At 47.7% G+C, this 17977-nt stretch overlaps 1 protein-coding gene across 1 annotated transcript in view; it reads right to left on the bottom strand.

Annotated features, from left to right (window-relative positions):
* Positions 1-17977, bottom strand: part of LOC119433349 (uncharacterized) — a 340855-nt gene that overhangs the window by 100044 nt on the left and 222834 nt on the right. The window contains exons 12-13 of the mRNA XM_049671535.1: positions 15561-15666; positions 9680-9945 (exon numbers count right to left, since the gene is read on the bottom strand). Coding sequence (XP_049527492.1) covers positions 9680-9945; positions 15561-15666 — 372 coding nt within the window. The remainder of the gene's footprint in view (positions 1-9679; positions 9946-15560; positions 15667-17977) is intronic.

Below are 17977 nucleotides of genomic sequence, written 5' to 3'. Positions count from 1 at the left end.
GGATTCGATCCCGCGCCCTCGTGCTCAGCAGCGCAACGCCTTAGCTGACTGAGCCACCCCGACGGGTGCATGTATACATTGAAGCATGTGAAAAGAAACGAGTGCCACCTTCTTTCAGAAATGCACACATTGTTTTAATACCGAAAACAGGATCAAAAGGCGCTTTTATCGGTTGGTTCATACAGGCCAATTAGCCTTACAAATACTGATTACAAGATAATCTTGAACGTGGTCGCAAAGAAACATCTGTCATTACCGTAATCTTGCCGGTCCGCATCAAACTTGCGGCATAAAGGGCCGCACCATTGCTACAAACACCCATGTAGCAGGAAGCGTTCTAGAGTGTGTCGTCGCTTTCGCTAGACGCGTTTTTTTGTTGCAGATCAACCTGGCGAAAGGCTTCAACCGCGGGTCCCACGAAGTTCTTTTTCTTGTTCTGAAATACGTGAACATCAAAAAAGTAATTTTAGATGCTGTTAAAATGGCCTACGAACAATGCACGACACAGATTACAATAATCAATAAATCTCCCGGCGCAAAGATTTCAGTGAAAGCTTCCCTCAGACAAGGTTGTCCTCTAAGCCCATTGCTCTTTGCGTTATACCTAGAACCCTTCTGTTTAGCAGTTATACACAATGAAAACATCCGAGGATTCAGGCTACAGCTTTCTGAAGTCAAAGTATTGGCATACGCTGACGACATCGCAGTCTCCTGCGATGATCGCGACATCGTTCTTGAAGCTGTTCGTCTTATTTTGGAATACTGTGAGCAATCTGGATCGCAGATCAATTCAGAGAAGAGCATCGGTATTTGGCACGGTCGTTGGGACATTACACCTGCTCATTTCGCAAATGTTCGTTGTTCAAGAACGCCTCCCAAGTACTTGGGTGTGCCGCTCGAGCACATTAAGTATAGCTCACAGTACTGGTCTGATGAAGCTGATAGAATGAGTGAAAAGGCAAAGGGTGGTATATAACGAAAGTGTGGTATATTTTGCAAGTCTTGTCTATATGCATGTGTGGTTCCAGTGTGCAAAAAAAAAAATTCACCGTGTTTTTGCTGTATTTAAATGGGCTACTAGTTGGAAGAGGGTAAGCGAAACCAATTTCTTTTGTTCAGTCCGCAGTGGCGGACTAGGTCTGTCACATTTATTTATCAGACAAATTGTGTGACGTTCTCTCTCTCTCTCTCTCTCTCTCTTTTTTTTTTTGAGCGCGGTCAGGCAAATTATTTTCTGCGTACAGTGATTCAAGTTCGATTGGGGAAGCATTGCTGCAATATAATGTAACTACCAGCGATGTGACGGGAAGAAGAGTTACACTGCTTATTTGCGCGAAGTCGTTGTTTCACTGCGTATGTTGCATGCTCGATTTTCCGTGGAATACCTCAGCTTTATGAGAAGAAAAACACTAGTGAGATTTAGTTGACACAATGTTGCCAATACCACACTACAAGTCTGTAAACTGGGGAGGCCAATGAGATGACGTATTGAAACGGGTTAAAAAAAATGCCAATTAGACCTGCTCTAAAACGTTTTTCTTTAGGCTGCACACACTGTTACGGTTGACGTACGACAGCCCGTTTAAAAGGATTAACGGAGGAGGTCTCCCCATCGTGCTTGGTTGTCGCGGGCGGGACGCAGTAGTGGCGGATCCTTTTGTGCGCAGGTGCGGGGAGGAAACTAAGCCCGCCTTCTACGAAACGTTCTTCCGGAGCATCTGGAACACAGTAGTGTCTGATCCCTTTGTGTACAGGTGCGGGGACTGGGACGCCCGAGTGGCCGATCCTTTTGTGTGCATGTGCGTAGGGAGGGCGAATAGGCCCGCCTTCTACGAATAACGTCTTCAGGAGCCTCAGGTTGCCACCAGCGGGGACAAGCCAGGGAAACGTCACCTAGGTGAGAGGGAGCTGCTGCCACATCCCCCCCTGACTGGACTTTCCTGTCACGTGACTTGAGCGAAATCCCGCCTCATTGTTAGAGGGCCTATTTAAGCGGCCCCGCCATGTATTTTTATTCATTCTCTTCTTTGCAATTCTTCAACATGAAATAAACCGTGCAAGTTTCGCACTTAAAATCGTCTCGCCCTGCCTGGTCGCCATGATCTACCGGACGTCTGCAGCCTGCCGGCAGCGCTGCGCTACCTAGAAGTGATGCCGGTCGAGGTTGTAGTAGCAGGCGCCCCAACAACTGGCGGATCGCGGTAGGATGGAACCGGACATCAACGCGAGCCCCAACAACACACGTTACCCGTAAAAAACATGGTTATATGGAAAAGGAATTTATGTGCCATGGCCAGTAAACTGCTTACTTTGCAAAAAAAAAAAAATACGGATACCATCGAGCATGTTTTCATCGATTGCTGGGATCCAATATTTCATTGGGATTACACCTCTAGGTATTCGCTTTTTGCCAACAGATAACCAAGGAGGAATTCCGTACGATATGTTTATGCTCCATGGCCTCCACAGTCTGTGGAAAACGCGAATGGCAGTGCGGCATGCGGTGTGTCGGTTATATTCGGGAAATATACCGTCCGCAGAGTGAGCCTCCTGAGTGGGTGGCTATTCTCGATGATTCTCGATGAACTGAAGCGATTTTATTAATACAATGTTAGCCAAAGGGTCGTTGACATGGGGTTGACATTTAAGCTGGCCTAGTTACCTGTTTGGCAAAGCTGACAAATCAGGACATTCAAAGATTGTAAAAAGCGTAATTGCAGTGTCGTGCTCAAGTGCTGGAGCAAGTGCTGGGTGGCTTTGGTTAAATCTTGTTGCCACCAGATGAAAGAAAGCTTTGCCAAACAGGTTACAAGACTAGCTTTAGCGTGATTCCCGGAACACATTATCGGCATGTTGAGAAAGTAATTAAGACAGTAAAGGGTGTATAACCCACAGATTTAAGGAACAGTCATAGCATGAAGAGGAAGCGCCTTGCGGTTGTGCCTTACGTCCATTATTTTTGCCATGAGCTAACGGATGTGCCAGCCGGTATGGCGTTGAAGTGGTTTTCAGCGCTCCTAACAAGGTGCAAAAACTGTGCCAAGCTATTTCAAAAAAGTTTGACAACAGGCAAAGAAAATGCAGCTGCAGTTTTAAAGAAGATGAAAAATTCACAAAATGCAGAATAGGTGTTGTGTACCGGTTTCCGTTAACTTGTGGGCAACATGTACATAGGACAAACTGGTCGGTGCATAAACACCCCTCTAAAAGCACATTAACTCTCTCTCGGAAAAGAAAATCATTCGCACTTGTCTAATCACTGCAAGCTATGTATTTGTGATCCGGTATTTTTTGACCCTGATATTTTGTTTTCAGACAAAACAAACAAACACGTGAAATAACAGAAGCATTCCATATTAAAAGGTGTGCTGAAAAATGCATCAGTCAACCATTGGTTGCAATCACTGACAAAGAATTTGGATTCTTGAATACTGCTTGAACCTTTCTAATCTGTTTCTGTATATACATATGACTCGTTTTGCACATGCTCAGTGCAGATAGCTGGTGCATTTATCTTCTGTTTTTTTTTTTTCGAAAATAAACAGTTGTGAGTAAGCGCTCGTGTGTCTACCTTTACTGTGTCCACGTCTATTGTGCGCGCTAAATATTTCACTATGAAGGCAATAAGGAAATAAAAAATGGTATAGCTTAGCGGTACAGCATTCTACTGCAGATCGAGAGGTCCCCGGTTCAAACCTGGGTGCCCCCTTCTCGGCGTTGTTATTGTTTTTTTTTCGTTTATTTTTATAGCAATTACAGGTATGCACATCTCGCTGGGCACTCTTTGGTGGTTATAGCAAGTGGTGGACAGTGGGGCTAGTTTCGGTATTGGTAATAAAGCGTCGCCATGACACTGGTAGCCAAAGGAAAATTCAGTAACTTTTGCATATGTGGCTCTATCTTTTTAACCTACATAGCAATAAAGCAAAGTCGTGCAATTATATGTCGAAATAAAACGTGTTTTTGGCTATTTTCTTTTTTAGCATGCTATACCTTAATTTAGTCGTTCGCTTGTTGCGCCAAATGGCGGCGCTTTCGTTCTTATCGCTTCGGCTGTCATTCAGTTCGTCTGCTCCTGCCGCTCTCTGCACACGTGCACGCCTTTGCCTTCTACTGTGCGCTGCAACCTTTTGTTTATCGGCAGGTGACTCCAGCGATGTACGAAAAAAGTCGCAGTTTCGCCCGAGAGGCGAAGCATCAATTGCGATAGCAAATTGGTAGACAGCTATACGAAGTAAGGATAGTAGTTTCATCGGCCGTATAAAGTTGTAAATATTCGCTTACTAACTAAATAAACAAGCACGGTGTCACGCGCGCACTGGTAGACATGGACACATCTCGCTCGATGACCGCGGAAACTCGTCAAAACGCTGGAGTTTGACCTTCGCGCTGCCTTTCGTCTCGCTTCAACGCGAACGTCGAAAGCACAGCGCATACGAAGCTACCGGCACTCCGCGCGCGTACTTTGTACCCATCGCACATCGTTTTGAGATGAGATCGTTTTGAAGATTGTACCCTTCGCCCTCATAGCAGATCGCCTTCAAGACACGGTGCCCGCGCGGCAGCTCCGTCAGCAGCAGCCGCAAGAGCGGAACGCCGAAAGGCCTGGGGGAATGGGAGGGAGGGAGGGGGGGGGGCGACTCTGTGCTGCGGCACCAAATGCGTATCTTGCTACCGGGCGCAAGGGGCAGCGAGGGAGGGAGGGGGTGGGGGGGGCAGCTTCTACTCTGCCAACAACTGTGCATGTACTTTGCCCGGCTGCGGCGGTCGCCCGCAGTGCTCTGACCTTCGTATGCACTGTGCATTCGCCGCTCAGTTTCCGTTGAAGCGATAGACCGCACGAACCTTCGCTCGCTGCGGCGGCTGCGCTTGCTGCCAGCGTTTTGACAGTGGTTGTCTGCGGTCATCGGGTGTGATCTATTCACGTTTGCTTGTGTGCGCTGACGCCACGCCTGTTAATTCAGTAAGTAAGCGAATGTGTCCAAGTTTATGCAGCCGATAAAACTACTATCTCTAATCCGAATAGATCTCTATTAAATTGCTATCGCAATTGATGCTTCGCCTTTCGGGCGAAACTGCGACAGTTTTTATCGAATATGCATCTGCGATGAGCGGTGTTCTCGGTTCGATGTGCGATGTTCGCACAACTGATAACTAAGCAGGCGAACAGATTTTGTTCAGAACGAACGAATTTACCTTCGGGTCAAGTCGCGCTGGCGCGCAATGCGTACGAAGGTGCTTACGGTGTTCCCGTAAAGTAGTGCTCCTTCTGTGCAAAACAAATTCTTCTATAGTAGGAAATGCTCATAGGCTGTTGACCAGTGGCTTACAACTTTTGGAAGATCGTCTTCCAGTAATAGACATTCTGCAGAACTAGGAAGACAAGAGTATACAAAAAGGTTGAACAAACTAATCCGTCAGTGCCTTATTGACAAGTGAGTAGGAAATACAGTGATCAATATAATTTAGCTGTAAGAAACTGATCAGTGTTTTCAGACAGATGTTGAGAAAGCAGAATACCAAACCTGTTATTTCAATATAGTAGCAGTTAAAATAAGGATTTGGATTGTTAAATTTTAACAGCGAAGCTGTTTAAGCCAGCCGTAATTTGTGGTGCGTAACTGTGGTAGCCATGGCAACCCGGAAGAGTAGCGGTCTCCTCCTCGCCAGCTCTCTGCCTTCCCGACCTCTGCCTCTCTTCTCTCCGCGGCGCGCTGAGCCAGGACAGAGAAAAAAAACTGAAGCCTGCACTAGGCCGCGAAAAGCTCAAGACACAGCGAAGCTGGCTGATTGATATCGAACGGCTAGCCTCCAACGCGTTCGGCGTCGGCAAGCAGCAGCGTTCTTGGCACTGTGCCAACCTTGGTTAGCCTGCCTACGTTGTGTCATGCCAAGAACGCTCTCGCTCGTAGGCGCCGAAGCGTCCAGCGCTAGTCACCCGAAATGTCGCGAAAGGGAACCTACCTCCGAACATCATTGCTCGAGAATACGTTCCTACATGCGTACTTAAGTTAAACCAAGACCTAGCAGCAACCAAGTTCATACCTAATAGCAGCCAGTAAGCTTCGCTGTGCCTAAGCTTTGCGCGACCGAGTGGAAACTTGCCTGATTTTTTTGCGCCGTACTTTTAGCAAAAATCCCTGAACAAAATATAATAAGAGTTGACGTAAATGAATTGAAAGCACTGTTTTGTGGAAAGAGTGCTGAAATTTGTTCCTGCAATTGCGTTGTGTGTAAGCATAAAACTTATATATTACTTCCATTTTTTCCAGACCACAGCTCCAGCACGGATAACTCCACCACGTCTGTGTTTGGGTGTGCGAAATAAGCTGCCTTCAGTCTTTCAACCGGTCTCGCTTAATGATATTTTTTGAATGAGTAATTACAGATAACTGCTGCGACAAACGATTTGCGTTGGTAAGATTGTCTCATGCGAAGTAAAAAAACATGACTTGCTATTAAGAAATTGTAAGAAGTTTTATGTATATGCGCCTATAGAATGTGACGTTTGTACTGTAGATGCGAGATCCTCAGGACTGCAATATTCTTTTGTGTATTGTATCTCTTGCTGCACAAATGTGTTGCTAATAAAATTGCAAATAAAGCATATTTCACTGCCTGTTATTCTCCTGCCGAAACGTAGTAGCCATGTGCTTTGGCATGCTGGCTCACTTATAACGGAATCGGGTAAAATTTTAGCAAACGCAGATGTGCTGCTGGCATTTATTCAATACATGAACCACACACGCAAAAGGGAATTGTCATTACAAAAAAAAGGGGGGGGGGGGGCTGAAAATGACAGCCGTTAGAGTAATGCAGACTGTAGCAGCAAACGGAACTCGCGATAGTTCCCTCTTTCGTCTGCCGAGAAAATCGCACTCTCGTCGAGCGCATTGCAGATCAGCGGGATAGCCGATTCCCCCTCGCGCATCAGCAAAACCGTTGACATAACAGCAGGCTTAATTTTATTGCGATAGCAATTATATGGACACTACAACCGCATTTCTTCCGTCGCCGTCGGCGTCGCTGTCGCCGTGAGGTTCCGTATAAAGTACAAGGGCGATAAAATCGTCGCCGCGCGCTGTATGCGCGAGTTAAAGCGCGCGGGGGACACGCGCTATCACGGAGAGCGAACGCACGGCGGAAAGCAAACGCGACCGTCGCGCGAAAGGGTGTGGGGGTATGGGAGGGAGGGAGGCGGGGCGACGCTGTGCTGAGGCACCAAATGCGTATCTTGCAACGGGGCGCAAGGGAAACTGGCCACTCAATCTCCAACGCGAATCACTGAAGGCACTACCGTGTTTTACGTGAAGTTTGACGTGGAGCGTGTCGGTAGCAACCTCGAAATATTGTTTTTAATTCTTGAAATGCTTGTGGCCAATAATTACCTTGTACAACTAATTCAAGCAGGTTATTCAATTCATTTTATGAAAGGACGTAGCATGGATGACCTTACAATCTTCAAATATTTAGTTACTCTGTAATTATGATGACCCATAATAAGATGCCCTTCGCATTTGTTATCGTGATGTTATCATGAGTTAAATTGTTATGGCGTTTGAGGCCGAGGACAAGGTCGTGAAAGCTATTCCCGGCCACGACCGGATGAATTTTCATGAGAGCAAAACGCGAGAAAAAAGAAAAGAAAATTAAAGAATATCGTATACTTCGATTTACACGCGTGCTACAGATCACCAGTTGGCCAAATTCATTCGTAGCCATCCCTCCCGGTGTCTCTCTCTACGACGTCGCAATGATGCTTTGAGACTGTGAACCCGATGAATCCATCAACTCAGGATTTCTCAGGTCATACTATTCATGAAGCCTCTAGCCCATTCGTCTACAGCAAGCGTGATCACGAACACATGCACACACACATATATCTAAACACCATAATCGATCGGTGCCCAACCACGTTCAGTGCTTAAAGCAAGCTGAAGACAGTGGCCGGCTGAGCTCACCCGGTGGCCTGTATATCTGCCGGCCTGGCTTAGAAGAGAGCGGCGAAGTGGCCATTCGGCGAGAGGACCCAGGGGTGTTGACGCTCTCGCAACCTTCTTCCTTAACCTGCGAAAAGGGTTGTCGCAACAAAATGTAGCCGCAGTATGAAAGTAAAACAAAAGTATACCGGGTGTTTCAGCGAAAACTTACCAACAAATGTTTAAAGATTGCCCGTGGCAGATAACACAATTCTACTGCATGGGCTAGTCTGCTCGGAAAGGCGGACATTACTTGTACAAAAAAAATTGAAATGCAGAATCTGCGAATTCACAAAAATTCACGAATTAAATTTTTATCTAATTATATTGTGTCCCATATTGCACTTTAGACATTCTAGCCTTGGAGTTCACAAAGCGGATCTACTTGGAACAAATTCTCAGGATAACACCAGTTCGAGATATCAATTCCTGAACTATGCGGAGAAATTCAATAAGCGTTCCATTTACTTTTGTGCTGCAATGCATAAAACGTTTAGTTACGCTTACGTGTAAAAAGGCGAGCGACGAGGTGAGTCCTGGTTCTTGGGCGAGTTGGAACTGCAAACTGGTATGGGTTGCGCTTTCGAGTGCGCGTTACTGCGTCCTTGTCTTCGAAAGCGCAACCCATACCAGTTTGCATCATAGCAATCCATTATATCCGGACAACTCTGGACACATATGGGATGAATGCGGAGCAGCTGATCAAGTGAGGACTCCTCACGGAAGTACGTAGGCACATGATGAAGTAAGGCTCCACCGTGATGAATTTGGTATGTCGACGGTCACGCTCTATGGCAATATTCGAAAAATACACACTCAGAAGAAAGTGACAAACATGTTATGCAAGAAGCGCAACGTTGCCTTCAGAGAACACATGCGGTGTTGTGCGTCTTTGGTTTCTGAAATATGCCGCTGATAGGCAGTCGTGCAACAGCCACTGTTGGAGTTATCTGGTCAAGAGTGGGCGTTTTCCAAGAAATTTATTTATTTATTTGTTTATTTAGTTATTTATTTATTTACTTATTTATTTATTTATTGAAACACTCTCAATGCCACGTAGTGATCGTAGTGATCGCACAAAACGTAGCAATCGCGGTTTTCAGTGGTGATGGAACCGGTTTGCTGGCATTGGAGGCGGGGAGACGTTTCCACCTGGTGGCTGTCCTTGGCGCGAATGAGTTAGCGTTCAGGTTTGTACGTGAATTTGTGACGTTGGCTTTTGAAGTTGTGGTCAGTGCGTGCTCAAATGTAATGAGGAGCAGCATTCTATATGCGTTCTTAGCGTGACTATTGGTGTAGTATATCTTGAGGAATAATGCTAGTCGCGCTATTTTTCTTTTCACTTCAAGGTCAGGGAGGTCGAGGTAAGTTTTGATTGCAGTTACACTAGCGTCACGAGAGTAATTAGAGTTACTAGAAATTCAGCACTAGCACGTTGCAAGGACGTGCTGGATGTTCATTAAGTAATGCGACTAGCCGAATATAAGCGTTTATCTCAGCATCAGTGTTCTACGCGTCCTAGAGAGGTGCAAATGATATAAGTCGTATACGCGATCCTAAAAAAAGCACGGCAACTTGGAAGACAGGACATCGACGCTATAACTGAATCGGCGTTTGTATCATGTCCCGACCTGCATAGAAGCCATATGCTGGCATGCTGAGAGTTGAAGATGAGTAGAGGATTCGGGCCTCGGTCTGACCTTTTGCAGCTGGGAGTCCCGGGGTGTGTCGCTGCGCTGCCTCCATTCGTCCCCAGCGTCCAGTTGCGGAAGAGCGTTGCAGTGCGGTCCGCAGTCTCGTGGCGCCAGTTCCATCGCTACCGGTCTCTGCTGCTGCAGCGGCGCAGTCAACGACGATGCCGCGATGGGCGCAGGCGCGTTGAGCTTGACTCCGCCTCTTCCATGACCCGAGCTCCCCTTGACACCGACGGGCGGTGCTGCATCGCCACCACCGAAATAGTTCATGGCTGTAGAGACGACACGTTCGTTATGCTTCCCCTTGGAGCGAGTGCTCGTGCTCTGCTACTGATGATGATGATGATGATGATGATGATGAGAGAATGACATGTACCCACTACAGAGAATTGGCGAAGAAATATGCGGTAAGAAGAAAAAAAATATGCGTGGCTCTGCTATCGCAAACACCAGAAATCAGCGGAGCTGGGGAAGGCCTAGTGAAGTAGTGGCAAACCATCCACTTAGTCTAACTTTTGCTGCGCTTCCCCCATCTCCGCTGGTCTCTGGTGTTTGCGATAGCAGAGCCACGCATAAATTTTTTGACATGCCAGTGCACACTGAGAATGCTAAGATTAGCAATCTCTCGCTTCAGTCTTTCGGAAGCGACGAGTGTCCAGCTCTCTGTCGAAACATGCAGAGCCGCCGCCAGAGGCATCGGCTGCTGTCACGGACCCCGGGCACGTTCGGCGCGAACGCGGGGAAACGCGGTCGGCGTCGGCAGCAGCTCTACGCGTCCCACTACTACCTGCCTCACTTCTTTCTCCACCTCCGCTATGCGGCGCGATGCTATTTTTATACTCTGCTTTCTCTCTCTCTCTCTCTCCCAGCTCGGCGAAGCTGGGGACGACGGAATCATCATTATAGCGAGGTTCTAACAGCTCCGCTGTAAAAGAACTGCAAATACAGACCTTTTATTGTGTCAAGAGTGTGTACAGTCTGGTTTCCGCAGCATAGATAGTGAAGATGCGAGAGGAAAGTTAAAACGTTTCGACGCCGAGAAGTATTGAGGTGCTACATTAAGGGCACGCGATGAAAGACTGGTGCACCGAAATGCCCACCAAGCGCGCGCTGGCCGACGAGAAAAAAAGATATGCTACGAAAAATGAAATTAAGGCGATGAGGTCTCAAAATGTCGTGACCAGCGACAAGGCAGAAATTGAACGAACATTTGTTTGAGTATTTCAGCGAGCTGCTACGGTGCACTAAAGTTGGAAAATGACTTGAAAATAACTTTTTACCTCTAAAGTATACGTAGATGATGACAGAAAAGCAACATTAGAAACACCGATCTCTGTGAAATTTACTATGTACAAAAGTGCTTTAATTTTATTTCGCCTGATCAAACTTTTCCTGCAGAAGCCATCAATCTAAGGGGCTTTTCTTTTTACTCGATTATATGTTCACATCCACCAATTGCTCAACAAGTGTCCCACGCTGATGCTCTCACAGTCCTTTGCATTGAACTCATCCCTGCTTCCACTTGCAAACTTGGCTGGCTAGTAGATTTAGTCACTCTCATCAAAATCTCAAATACCTGCCAGAAGCACACAGTTGAATGTGTCATAGAAGTTAGACAATTTTAGATGTGTGAAATTCATTTTTAAATTGAAAGCGACTCTGTGGCTCCTAATTAAGACGTAGTGTGGACACCACAGTGTATGCAACTATAAAAGGCCTTGCTCCCGCTTTCGGGGGGCGCGAACGGTTTTAATGAACTGGTCCCGTGAGCATGTACGTAAACGACAATGCCTTCCTAAACCTGAAGTGTTCTGCCCCTAATGCTCCCCCTTTCTTAAACCCTAGGAGGGAAGCCATACTTCTGAAATTTGACGTAAAAAATGGACAAAACGGAAGACATGAAAATGTGCCTGCTCCATGTCGTGACTTAAACTGCCAGTGGTTTGTATGTGCTCCCGTATATTTGCGTGGTGTAAAATTATGTCGGCAGCAAACCAAGCATGCGCTTTTGCTTTTTATAGTCAACATAGGCACCCTGCTCATTGCAAGGAAGTTTAACATCTTCAGATACGGCGTCCACATCAGTGGACGCGACCTATTTGTGCCATTTCTGTGCAGTGGCAGCAAGAAATAGAGCACAAACATTAAACTTAGGCTATATTGAACATTCTACTAACCTGTATCACTGCCATTTTGCTTCCGAGTGATGTGTATACAGTTAAACCTGGATATAACGAAATTGACAAATTCCCGAAAAAATTCGTTATAAAGAGGATTTCGTTATATGCAGGTTCAGCACGAAAATTCGGGAAAAAACGCTTACCGTATTTACTCGATTCTAACGCGCACCCGTTTTCCGTTTTCGTCGAAGCACTCATCCTTGGACTGTCACACCAGGTACCGGATGCGTGGACGCGTGTCGTTTCGCGCAAGCGCGAGGCATCGGGCACGAAGAGCGAGCGTCACGATGGCGTCGTAGCGTCGTATAGTGTTACAGTAGAACCCCGCTGTTACGTTCCCGGGGCTGCGTTTTCCCGGCTGTTACGTCGTTTTCGGCCGGTCCCGGCACAGCTGCCATAGAACCCAATGCATTGGTAACCCCGCTGTTGCGTCGCAACTGTGGGACCGTTCCCGCATCATACGCGAACTGTCACCCCGCGCCGGTCCGAGCGGCCATTTTGACTTTTCATGTCGCTTGGCTTGGTGGCTTGACGATGGCATTGGCCGCCCAAAGTGCCGGGGGCGACAACTATGACGTATTTTCGGTTTCCGCCAGCAAAAGCATGGCCCTTGAGATCCGTGTTTGCTATAAAGATGGTGTCTATGGCGCGTTGTGGCCCTAAAATTGGTTTTCGCTCATAGATATTCGGTGTAAAGTCCAAGGGCAATAACGCAGTCTCCGCGCCCCGTATGCTGTATGTGCGAGTGAAAACGTGCGAGAGGAGCCGACGACCGCGTCTAAGGGTACGGCCACGCTAGCGGCAAAAAACGCGCGCGTCATGCCGCGGGCGGCAAGTTGCCGCGCGTCAGCGCCTTGCCGCGAGGCCACCGTGGCAAGCGCGTCTCGCCGCGCGGCAGCGCGATAAGATCTCCCGCGCTCTCCGAACGAGCGAGCAACAGCGCGAGCGCTCGTTGTTTCATGCGAGAGACGACGATCGTCGACTGAAAACCAGTGTTGCCACGACACATAAAAAAAATTGTAGATTTTTTCGCGAAAAATCTGTAGAAATCAGTAGATTTTTAATTGCAATTTTTGCACTCAGTTTAGGAGCCCACGAATTCAGCGCTTATATTAGTACTCTGTTGTAGTATTGTAGCTTCTAAGAAATTGTACAAATATCGACCCCGAGATTCTTAGCGATACTTTTGAAAAAACCGGGGATCCGGAGAGCCATTCTCAAGCACAAATTTAAAAACAGTGAAGTCCTCCGATGGCCTTTTCAAAGACGTCAGACGGTAGTTAGTACCTGAAAGCTTGAGAGTATAGTATCTTCCGGACAGGGATAATTGGAGATCGCTGGGAGAGGCCTCCGTGCTGCAGTGAACGATGATGATCCAGAAATAAGAAAACATGAGTCCCTTATAGCTTACGCAAAAAAAAAAACTAAAAACGTAAGTGGGGTCCTATTCTCCTACAGAACAGAGTAGACGCTCGAAGCGCCGCATGAAGAGAGTCATTGGTTCTGGTTCTATAGTTTTGGTTTCGTTGTTGTGGTTTCATAGTTGTGAGGTACGGTAGTGCATCCACTTTCACAAATTCACTACCTCACCTTTTCCCCACTTTGCCCAAAGACAGAGGTAGCGCCACATTTAAGAGTCTGGAAACGCAAGAATGTATGTTGACCTCGGAGCCAACCGGCGTTTTTTTTTTTTTTCGCTCGCTAGGTGGCATCACATTAATATAAACTCTGTACAGAAAAAGTAGCAGCTTTTGCTTTCGTTTCAGTAGAAAAGCAAGAAAATCAGTAGATTCAAGCGCTTTATCATTGAATCAGCAGAAAATTTTAAAAATCAGTAGATCTACTGATAAATCAGCAGCCGTGGGATCACTGCTGAAAACCCGGCGCGGACCGGCGGCGGTCCGGTTGTGATGGCTCAGTGACATCACCCTCGTCGCTCTTGATTGGTTCATCTCACGGCACGCGGCATTTGCCGCAGAAATGGGTCTCGCACCCATTTCGCGCGGCACGCCGCAAAACCCCCGATTCCTGCCGCTTTTGCCGCGCGCGGCATGACGCGTTGCCGCGCGTTTTTGCCGCGTGTTTTTGCCGCTAGCGTGGCCGTACTCTCGCACGCGGAAGAAAAGCAGAGAGGAAGCGTGCCTTCTTCCTTTGCGCTCGAGGCACCGGCGAGGGAGCGAAGGGGGAGGGATAGCGGGGCGGTGTTGTACTGTACTCAGGCATCAACTGCGTACTGCGCGGCGGCACGCGGTCGCGCGGGCCTTATCTTGAAAGCGATCTGCGTTGGGGCAGAGTCTAGCAGTATGCGCCGGCGGCTCGTAGCTTAGTGCGCGCCGTGTGTTCTCGGCGCTCAGTTTTCGTTGAAGCGATAGACAACAGCACGAAGGTCACTTCGCTCGCTTCTCCAGCGGCGCTTCCACACGCCGCCAGCGTTTGAGAGCGCGTGTCCGAGCTCATCTAGTGTGATGTGTCACAGCGTGTACCAGCGCGTCGGCAACATCAACTGGAAAAGGAGAGAGTACCGGCTTGGCGGGCTAGACCAGCTGCAGCAAGCGACAGGATCAGGTTTGAATGAAGGGAGGGGGAAAGGTCACACCCGCGGTGGCAAGATCGCCGGGTCGAGGGATGCAGGCCTTTGGCGCTGAACCGTGCTCCCTCAAAGGCTGCAGAAGATAGCGTCAACCTTTCCCTTTCCTCATGAACCACTTACTACTACTGCAGGCCTGCCTCGCACACGCACGCACGCACACGTGCGCTCGCTTCGCATTCCGTCGCGGCGGAGAAGGTGCTTCCGGTTGCTGCTCGCGCAAAAATGACAAAATTTGGGGCGAAATCTCTAGGTTGTCGGAGGGGAAAATTCGTTATATCGAGGGGGTCACCCGCTGCCACTTCGTTACGTAGAGGTCTCAAATACATGTGCTTCTATAGAGTAACGGCGGGGAATAGAAAAACTTCGTTATATCCAGGAATTAGTTATATGGAGGTTCGTTATAAGCAGGTTTAACTGTAGTCACAAAGTACCGCATTGGTGAAGGCACTACCGTGTTTTACGTGACGTTTGACGTGGGGCATGTCGGTAGCAACCTCGAAATATTGTTTTTAATCCTTGAAATGCTTGTGGCTAATAATTATCTTGTGCATCTAATTCTAGCAGGTTATTGAGTCCATTTTGTGAAGGAACGTAGCATGGATGACTTTACAATCTTCAAATATTCAGTTACTCTGTAATTATGATGACTCATCATAAGACGCACCTCGCATTTGTTGTGGTGTTGTTATCGTGAGTTAAATTGGTATGGCGTTTGGGGCCGAGCACGAGGTCGTGAAACCGATTCCCGGCCAAGACCGGATGAATTTTTATGGGAGCAAAACGCAAAAAAAAAGAAAAGAAAATCAAATGATATCGTATACGTCGATCTAGGCGCGTCCTACAGATCACCAGGTGGCCAAATTCATTCGTAGCCGTCGCCCCCGCCGTCTCTCTACTACGTCGCAATGATGCTTTGAGACTGTAAACCCGATGAATCCATCACCTAAGGATTTCTCAGGTCATACTATTCATGAAGCCTCCAGCCCACTTGTCTACAGCAAGCGTGATCACGGACATGCACATGCGCACACACATATATCTACAGACAATAACCGAACGGTGCCCAACCACGTTAAGTGCTTAAATCAAGCTGAAGACAGTGGCCGGCTGAGCTCACCCGGTGGCCTGTATATCTGCCGGCCTGGCTTAGAAGAGTGCGGCGAAGTGGCCACTCGGCGAGAGGACCTAGGGGTGTTGACGCTCTCGCAACCTTCTTCCTTGACCTGCGAAAAGGGTTGTCGCAACAAAATGTAGCCGCAGTATAAAAGTAAAACAAAAGTATACCGGGTGTTTCAGCGAACACTTACCAAATGTTTAAAGGTTGCCCGTGGAAGATAACACAATTCTAGTACATGGGCTGATCTGCTCGAAGAGGCGGACATTACTTGCACAAAAAAAATTGAAATGGAGAATCTACGAATTCACAAAAATTCACTAATTAAACTTTTATCTAATTATACTGTGTCCCATATTGCAATTTAGACATTCTACCCGTGGAGTTCGCAAAGCAGATCTACTTGGAACAAATTCTCAGGATAACACAAGTTCGAGATATCAATTCCTGAACTATGCGGAGAAATGCAATAAGCGCTCCATTTACTTTTGTGCTGCAATGCATAAAACGTTTTATTACGCTTACTTGTAAAAAAAGCGAGCGACGAGGTGAGTCCTGGTTCTTGGGCGAGTTGGAACTGCACACTGGTATGGGTTGCGCTTTCGAGTGCGCGTTACTGCGTCCTTATCTTCGAAAGCGCAACCCATACCAGTTTGCATCATAGCAATCCATTATATCCGGACAACTCTGGACACAAATGGGATGAATGCGGAGCAGCTGATCAAGTGAGGACTCCTCACGGAAGTACGTAGGCACATGACGAAGTAAGGCTCCACCGTGATGAATTTGGTATGTCGACGGTCACGCTCTATGGCAATATTCGAAAAATACACACTCAGAAGAAAGTGACAAACATGTTATGCAAGAAGCGCAACGTTGCCTTCAGAGAACACATGCGGTGTTGTGCGTCTTTGGTTTCTGAAATATGCTGCTAATAGGCAGTCGTGCAACAGCCACTGTTGTAGTCAAGAGTGGGCGTTTTCCAAAAAAATTATTTGTTTATTTACTTATTTATTTATTTATTAAAACACTCTCAATGCCACGTAGTGATCGCACAAAACGTAGCAATCGCGGTTTTCAGTGATGATGGAACCGGTTTGCTGGCATTGGAGGCGGGGAGACGTTTCCACCTGGTGGCTGTCCTTGGCGCGAATGAGATAGCGTTCAGGCTTTGTGCCGTGAATTTGTGACGTTGGATTTTGAAGTTGTGGTCAGTGCGTGCTCAAATGTAATGAGGAGCAGCATTCTATGCGTTCTTAGCGTGACTATTGGTGTAGTATATCTTGAGGAATAATGCTAGTCGCGCTATTTTTCTTTTCACTTCAAGGTCAGAGAGGTCGAGGTAAGTTTTGGTTACACTAGGGCTCACGAGAGTAATTAGAGTAACTAGAAATTCAGCACTAGCACGTTGCAAGGACGTGCTGGATGTTCATTAAGTAATGCGACTAGCCGAATATAAGCGTTTATCTGAGCATCAGTGTTCTACGCGTCCTAGAGAGGTGCAAATGATATAAGTCGTATACGCGATCCTAAAAAAAGCACGGCAACTTGGAAGACAGGACATCGACGCTATAACTGAATCGGCGTTTGTATCATGTCCCGACCTGCATAGAAGCCATGCTGGCATGCTGAGAGTTGAAGATGAGTAGAGGATTCGGGCCTCAGTCTGACCTTTTGCAGCTGGGAGTCCCGGGGTGTTTCGCTGCGGTGCCTCCATTCGTCCCCAGCGTCCAGTTGCGGAAGAGCGTTGCAGTGCGGTCCGCCGTCTCGTGGCGCCAGTTCCATCGCTACCGGTCTCTGCTGCTGCAGCGGCGCAGTCAACGACGATACCGCGATGGGCGCAGGCGCGTTGAGGCTCGACTCCGCCTCTTCCATGACCCGAGCTCCCCTTGACACCGACGGGCGGTGCTGCATCGCCACCACCGAAATAGTTAATGGCTGTAGAGACGACACGTTCGTTATGCTTCCCCTTGGAGCGAGTGCTCGTGCTCTGCTACAGATGATGATCATGATGATGAGAGAATGACACGTACCCACTACAGAGAATTGGCGAAGAAATATGCGGTAAGAAGAAAAAAAAAATATGCGTGGCTCTGCTATCGCAAACACCAGAAACCAGCGGAGCTGGGGAAGGCCTAGTGAAGTAGTGGCAAACCATCCACTTAGTCTAACTTTTGCTGGGCTTTCCCCATCTCCGTTGGTCTCTGGTGTTTGCGATAGCAGAGCCACGCATAAATTTTTTGACATGCCAGTGCAGACTGAGAATGCTAAGATTTGCAATCTCTCGCTTCGGTCTTCCGGAAGCGACGAGTGTCCAGCTCTCTGGTCGAAACATGCCAGCCGCCGCCAGAGTCATCGGTTGCAGTCACGGACACCTGGCGCGTTCGGCGCGAACGCGGTCGGCGTCGGCAGCAGCTCTA

Source organism: Dermacentor silvarum, chromosome 1 (assembly GCF_013339745.2).
Source record: "Dermacentor silvarum isolate Dsil-2018 chromosome 1, BIME_Dsil_1.4, whole genome shotgun sequence".
Taxonomy (NCBI): Eukaryota; Metazoa; Arthropoda; class Arachnida; order Ixodida; family Ixodidae; genus Dermacentor; species Dermacentor silvarum.
The sequence above is the reverse complement of the archived record's forward strand: the minus strand, read 5'-3'. Positions and strand labels throughout refer to the sequence as shown.